This window comes from Emys orbicularis, chromosome 24 (genome assembly GCF_028017835.1).
Source record: "Emys orbicularis isolate rEmyOrb1 chromosome 24, rEmyOrb1.hap1, whole genome shotgun sequence".
NCBI lineage: Eukaryota > Metazoa > Chordata > Testudines > Emydidae > Emys > Emys orbicularis.
In genome coordinates this window covers 14494073-14501794 of record NC_088706.1, presented here as the reverse complement: position 1 = coordinate 14501794, position 7722 = coordinate 14494073, and the positions used below count along the sequence as shown (strand labels likewise).

The window sequence follows — 7722 nt, the reverse complement described above, 5'->3', positions numbered from 1 at the left end:
AAACTGCCCACAAGGAGGGGCAGGCGGCCCTCGCTCCCAGGCTGGAGAAAACGCCTCCTTTGCGCAGGGAGCTTTGCTCCATCGCCAGGAAAGTTTGAAATCCCTAATTAATAGAAACATCACGTGGGCAGAGGTGTGTGTGTGCGAGAGACAAGCTCCAGTGTGTGATTAGCACTGCCGCGCTCCTCTGGCGGGGTGAGACCCAGCTCAGCTCAGCTCCTCCCGAGACGGCTCCGAGCTCTGCAGCCGGCGCTCCCCGGCTCTGCACGGTCCCCTCGGCTCGGCTCAGGGAGAGGCAGGGGGCGCGCGGCGGGGAGAAAGTTTAGCACAACTTTTCGGGAGCCTCTTTTATCTCCCCCCCCATCCCTGCTCCCCGCGATGCCCTCCGCCTACACCCAGCGCTCCCTGGCCGTGCTGCTGCTCTTCGGCACGCTGGCAGCCCTCATGGCTGTGCTCGCCTCCATCCTCATCTTCCAGCTGCAGGCGGGCCGGGCCCAGGCCGGCTCCCCCGGCGCCTTCTCGGAGCGGGTGGCGAGGGTGCTGCTGCCGGTCTCGGCCGTGCTGGCCGCCCTGTGCCTGGGGCTCAACGTCGGCTGCCTCCTGCTTTGCCTCCTGCACAGCTACTTCAGCGCCGAGGTGTGCCGGGGAGCCGCGGAGCCGGACAGGTCAGCAGGGGAGGATGCTCTTGGCTGGGGCTCAGCGCAGTTTCCCCGGGGGCTGGAAGGAAAAAGGGCCAGGGGGGCGGGGAGCATCTTGGGTGCAGGCCCCAGGGCTCGGTCCCCTGCCAGGGGGACTCTGTGCACAGAGCCTGTGGCTTCCGGAGGAATTGAACTGGGGCTCGAGGGCCAGGGGTCTGCGTGGTCACCCTCCCCGTGCCAACCCCCTGCCCCAGGGGAACTTTGCATGTGGAGCCCCTGGAGGAGCTGACCTGCTGGGGGCTGTTTCCAGGCTCCCAGATGGCCCAGGATAACTGTGCAGGGAGGAGGGGCAGGAGGACTCAGAGAAGTTAAAGACCTCCCTTGGCAAGGGGTAAATGGGAGATCTCCCCCCTCCGCCCATTGCATCAGCCTCCTCTGCAGCTTCATGCAACTCCTCCCAACTCCTGCGTGGGGCAAAGTCCCAGCTGAGCCTACATCAAAGCCAGTCACTGACCTACAGCACTGCCAGGCCTGGCACTCTGCTGTCTCCCACTTGCCCAGAATCCACCCATGCAGTCCCCATTCCCTGTCTTTTTAACCGTGGCCCTCAGGAGACCTGGGTCCCAACTCTGACACTGACACCCTGGGCAAGTAACTGGATCTTTGCCTCGGTTTCCCCATTTTATAATGGGGATCCCAGCCCTGCTCTGCCTCCTAGGGGTGCATACAGATGGGGGCCAGATAAGCTCCTGGATGAGCTACATTGCTTAGCATCATTATTAGCTACCTGACTATGCTAACATTCATCTTCGGAGTGTCTGGCTGTGGGTTGTAACCCATTTAATACCATGTGTGTGTATTTGTGCTTAGTGACTTTATTGACTACCAGAGCAAATTTACAGCTGCCTTTACATCTGGTGACATTAACCCAATATTTAACCCCCCCAACACTTGCATAAATACCCAGGGCCAGATGCTCAGCTGGTGCACATTAGTGTCGCTCCGTTGACTTCAGTGGAGGGATGCCAACTGGAACCAGCTGAGGATCTAGCTCGACACATGTAATCCAGTCGTTAGCCAGCAAGACTTGCCTGAGAGATACAGCACTGGAGCATCAGCAGGCGGCTAGAGGAGACATTAGCACACACAATCCATCCCTTGTAGACTGCGGGAGGGGGGCAATACATTAGTTGAGCACTGGCTATTTTAACCTCCTGTAGTGCTGTCCACCTGAGGAGCTCAAAGCACTTTTAGCACATCAATGAACCGAGGCATCCAAGAGCCTAAATGCTATTAGATCTATTTTGTAGGGAAACGGAGGCACCGAGATTAAATGGCATGCCCTAAGGTCACAGAGTGAGTCAGTGGCAGAGAACCCTGGAGTCCTGATTGCCAGGGGTGCTTGGTAGTCCCAGGCCCACTGACTGCTAGCAGTGGCTCAGTTTAGCTCCTCTTCTGTGTTTCTAGCGGCTGTGGCTGGCTCATTCGCAGTGAAGAGCCTGGGCACCTGTAGAAGCAGCTGGACAATAGGGGAGCCAGCACCACATGCCCAGCCAGCTCTCCAGGCACCACAGCTTCAAAACCACACTGACACAGAACGTATCTTAGGGTTAATATCCCCCCTCCCCCCCGCCTCTCACACCCACAGCTAACGCTGCAATTCATTAGCATCCCAGATACTTAGCAGATGCTATAGTAGGAAGTGCAAAGTCAGAAAAGAAGGCCAGCTGGCCAGATCCTGCATCTGTTTACCCCAGCTGGAGTTCTGGCCCCAAATTCTGTCCTTATTTGCAGTGCTTACAAGTCCCCCCCCCCCCCCGCCCCGCCTTCTTTTAGGAATTGGCAAGCTGGGTTCTCTTGATTGGTGTCTGGGTGTTTTTAAAGGTGACCTGCACAGGAATACGACTCAAGACCCCAAATCATTAACCCAGAGACGCATGTTGACTTAATACTTGCCAGCACATTTACACCTGCAAAAACATTTCTGAACACTGCCTCTTTCCTTGGCCTGCCAGGAACCCTGCCTGGGTTCATTGTGTCCCCTGCATGGCTGGTTTTGGCCAAACACATGCACCTCACCTTGGTTGGGAAGTAAAGAGGGAAAGCGATTTGCAAATATTTGGTTTGAAATTTTATCGACATCAGAGAATGTCTACACGTACAGGCCCCTCGGTGTAACTAACGCCACAGACTTCAGTGGATTCATACTAGGGATCAATTGGACTAGAGCTGAGCGAAATTCAGAATTTCCATCCTGTGGGAAATTCCAATATTTCAACCTTTTGTTTTCATCCTACATCGAGACAAAATGTTAAATATCTACATTTTTCGTGGAACGATGAATTTCAAAAAAGGTCAATTTGGAAATGACAAAACATTTGGTTTTGGCCTTTCCGATCAAAATGAAACACTGACATTTCTCGAATCAAATGTTTTGCTGTGGATTGTTACACCTCGAGTCTGTTGAACGTTAAACTTCATTTCCTTGTGGGGTCACATTGCCTCATGGGAGTTGTAGTTCAGAAGCCACATGGCCCCACTCTGCCCTGTGGGCCTGGCTCCCTTGCTAGATTACATCTCCCAGCCTGCGCCTGAAGCCACATGACTTGTGGTGGCCCATACTGCTGAGTTGGAGGGAAACCTGCATTGCATCGTGGAATATGTAGTTGGACCAGGGAGTCCAGCCCATAGCAAACAATGGGACCCAAATTACAACTCGCATATGGCAACATGCACAATAGGGAAATACAGTTTAATGTTGAACTGACGAAAAACTAAAAGTTTTGGGTCCGTTCAACAATCCAAAAATATTTCAGTTTGGGTCCAACCAATCCAAACCAAAACTTAATTTGACTTTCCCAACAGAAAATTGAATCACTTCTGTAAAACCAAAATTTTCCTGTTGAAAAGTCTGATTTTGCGGCAACCACGTTTTCCATTGGAAAAATCATTGATGGCAAAATTCCTGACCAACTGTAAATTTGACCCAGCACCTAATACTGAGTTCAGATCTTAAAAGTTTTATTTATTTTCAAAGCTCTGCAATTCACCTTTGAAATCCCCCATTAAAACTGGAACAGGTCAATCAGCTAATTAGATAGCTAAATGCAAGGTCATACATCTAGGTGTGAAGAATGCAGGTCACACTTCCAGGATTGGGGGCTGTATTTTGAAAAGCAGTGATTCATTAATGGATTTAGGGGTCATGGCAAATAACCAACCGAGCATGAGCCTGCAATGCAATGTGGTGGCTTGGAGAGCAAGTACAATCCTAGAATGTATACGCATCAGAATGTTGAGTGGATGTAGGCAGATGTTATTACCCTTGGGTATGGCATTGACGAGAGCGGTTGTGGTGTCCACTCTTTAGGGAGAAAGTTGGTAAGTTGGAAAGGGTTCAGAAAAGAGCTACAAGAACAATACGAGGTCTGGAAAACCTGCCTCACAGAGAGAGACAAAACAAGTCCAGTTTACCAAAGAGGAGGTTGAGGTGACTTGATCAGAATCTATAATGGGAAGATTTCTGATAGCAGAAGGGTCTTGACTCTAGCAAAGGCAGGACAAGATCCAATGGCTAGAAGCTGAAGCTAGATAACTTCAGACTAGGAATAAGGTGCCCAATTTGTACAGTGTGGTTAATCTTAGAAACATACAAATGTCGGGCTGGATCATCACGTCCAGCCCCCTGCACTGAGGCAGGACCAAGTAACCGGAGACCATCCGTGACAAGTGTTTGTCCAACCTGTTCTAAAAAATCTCCAATGACAGGGATTCCATCTCCCTTGGAAGCCTGTTTCAGAGCTTAACTACCCTCATAGCTAGAAAGTTTGTCCTATTATCTAACCCAAATCTCCCTTGCTGCAGATGAAGCCCATTATTTCTTATCCTACCTTCACTGACCCATTGAAACAGCTTCCCTACACCTCCAGATGTGGTGGAGTCTCCGTGACTTGGGGACTGGCTGCCTTTCTAGAAGAGATGCTCTAGCTCAACCAGAAGTTATGGGCCTGATGCAAAAAAAAAAAAAGTGTGATGAGTGAAATTCTCTGGCCTGTGCTGTCAGGAGGCCAGACACGATGATCTTAGCAGTCCCTTCTGGCTTTAAAATCTATTAATCACACCAAAATGTTCCTGAAGCAATTTGATCCTTGCTTACAGGGATGGAATGTCACTAGTGGGTAGAGGAGATGGAGACTCAGGACTCCTGGGTTCCACTCCCAGCTCTGCCACTGAATGACTGTGTGATCCTGGGCACGTCACGTCCCCTTTCTGGGCCTCATCTCAGAGAGGTAAAGAACCCTATCAGCTTCCTCCCACGCACGTGGCAAGGTTCAGTTAATCCATGTTTGTGAAGACCCCTGGATGCTCTAGAAGAAGCACGCCTTTACTGTAGGGCTACCAGTAAAAAGGAACAGCCTAGTGCAAACAGCTCCCATTAAAACCAAAGTGAGAGAGACGGTTGCAGGGTCATCGGAACCCAGCACCGGCTGACAGGATGAATTTGTATCTAGTGTGCTGGTGGGAGAAGGAAGCAGGGCTGAACACGGCTGCTCATGGCTTGGGCACAGTAGACAAGAGCCTTTGGGTCTGAGCAGAGCTGGTACCTCACCGCCCCATTTGGTTGGTTTGCTGCAGTCACAGGCCATTCTGGTGACACAGGCTGCCTGTTGCCCCACTCTGCCAGGAGGAGTTGTCGTTTGAACCCTGCTGGGGTGACAGGGGGGGTTCTCCTACCCCTCACCAGCTCCAGTCCCAATTGCTCCAGTTTCTGTTCCTTGTTAAGCTCTGAGCTTGCCAGCCATAGCTCTCTGCCTTGTTCCTGTGTAGGGGAGACCGAGTGCAACCGCTCAGGAAGGGCTGTGAGGGGAGGGGAGCCCTAGCTAACTGCAGGTGCATCTTGCACAGGGTTAAGCATCTAAAGGCAAGGCCTCAGACAATGGAATCAGGGCACTCACCTGATCCCACGTCCCCAAGGGGCAGAATAATTCTCAGACCGTGGTCTCGCTGTGAGGGGAAATGAAACAGACCCAAGCTGCAGCGACCCATCTGAGCTCAGCAAACTGGGAATCAGGACTCCTGGGTTCTATTTTCAGCCCTGCCACTGAATCACCCTGTGACCCTGGAGCAAGCTACTTCACCTCTTTGTGCCTTGGTTTCCCCTGTTTGTGGAACAGGGACAGTAACTCTCTGTCTCACAAGTGGGGTGAGAGACTTAATTAACTGATGTGATTAAAGAGGGCCAAGGAAATTCAGAGGATGTTTCTGTGACCCATCTAGCTGGACCCAGCCTGCTTCTAACACCAGATTACAGAAAGGTTCTGGATTTCCCTCTATAAAAGTTGAGAATGTCCCAGGTTCTTTTCATTGTCAGTAATTTATTCTGAGCCCATGAGGGCAAAAGAACAGCGTTGGGGGGGCGGGGGGGTGCCTATGACGATGCCATTCAGCAAAGGGCTTCCCACCTATGAGACAGCTGGAGCCAATGCACCAGTGGTGACCTGGGATTTAGATCCATCCTCCAATCCAATCCCAGTGCTTGGGCCATGCACCTTGCTGACACTTTGCCAGACTCCAGGACAGCCCCCCCCCCCAACCAATTTGGCTTAAATAGTGTGTCCTAAATTAGCTTCCCCCCCAACCCCACAGTTCTTAAGCAAGGTGAGAGGCTGTTATTGCTTCACCCTTCTGCTGCTGAGGGCATGGGCGTCCCTTGAGAGCTGAGTGGACTGGAGGACTGATGGGAGGCAGCGTGGAATCAGGACTCCTGGGTCCTGTTCTCTCTGCCACTCTTGCTGGGTGATCCTGAGCAAGTCACGTCACTTCTCTGTGCCTCAGTCTCCCCATCTGTAATGTGGAGGTGATACCCCTATGGGGGGGGCAGGGTTGTGACACTCAAATAATGTTTGTTTGCAAATTACTTTGAGATCCTAGAATGGAAAGTGCTGTTATGGTCTAAAAATGCCAGCCCGTGAAGGGTTAATTCTCACAGCCCCTCCGCCCCCATTGACATGCGATTAGCTATTGTCTCCCCATGTTGGAGCTTGTGTTTTCATCCTGCCCATCCCCATCTCTGGGGGACAGCCCTATGCCCCGAGAGGAGCCGGGGCTCTGGTTTCATTAGGAGATCTGCTCACGTAGCAGGAGGCTTTCCCACGTTGGGCCTGTCACGCTGCATTACTGCTCCGCACTCAATAGCCCCAGCCTGCTCTAAACAAAGGCTGTTCCTCCCCCCTGCTAATCCCCCAAATCATGTAATTAATAAAACAAAGTGGCTTCTCTTCCCCGACAATGAACGAGGAGCAGGAGCCCTTCCAAGTTCTATTAACAGCTCCGGACTGCAAACTCCCAGCACTAGGCAGGCCAGACATCCCAGGAGTTCAGCATTGAAAAGATCCTGTGGCCTCCATCTCATCCACCTTGTAACCTCCCAGCCAGGGGAAGGGCCGTTCCCTACAGGGACCATTCCCGGGACAGCGTTTGGAGGCTTTCCCCCATTGACAAACCCTAGGTAGCCAGATTCCGCAGAAAAGTATAGTGCAATTTTGGTCACGCTGGCCAGAACATCGTTGGTGTTGCCTATCAGGTGGCTGGTCCTCAGGTGGACTTACCACTGCTTTCATCAGCTGGTGGCTAGAGAGCTGAGTTAAAGTCCCTTCCCTCTCGCTTGTTCCTTATGCAGTTACTCCAGATGCAAGCAGAACTGTTACTCTTCTGCTTTCTCAGACTGGGGGAGGGGGGTGTACAGAGGATTCCCCCACACACACCATAGGCTGACCAACCCTTCTGAACCAGCAGGGCTGAGTACCAGAGATCAAACTCTCCTGGGTAGTGTTTTCCCAGCACCTGATCTCACTGACCCTCCCAAGTCCTTGCTAAAGCTCTCCCTAGGGAGAAGTGATGGAGGGAGAAGGTTAGGAAAGACACTCGCTCACTTCAAAACAAAAAAAAACCCAAACTTCTTCCTGGCTGAAGGCTCTTGCATGTCACAAGTTGTTAGGTCTCAAGTCAATTCCCAATGCACAGATACCCACATTACAAAAAGAACTGCCACCATCAGCACTAAATGGCCCCTTTGCCACCAGTT

The 7722-nt window shown here is 51.6% G+C and overlaps 1 protein-coding gene across 1 annotated transcript in view; it reads left to right on the top strand.

Annotated features, from left to right (window-relative positions):
• Positions 1–378: 378 nt before the first annotated feature.
• Positions 379–7722, top strand: part of TMEM221 (transmembrane protein 221) — a 12051-nt gene continuing 4707 nt past the window's right edge. Inside the window, exon 1 of the mRNA XM_065422234.1 lies at positions 379–665. Coding sequence (XP_065278306.1) covers positions 379–665 — 287 coding nt within the window. The remainder of the gene's footprint in view (positions 666–7722) is intronic.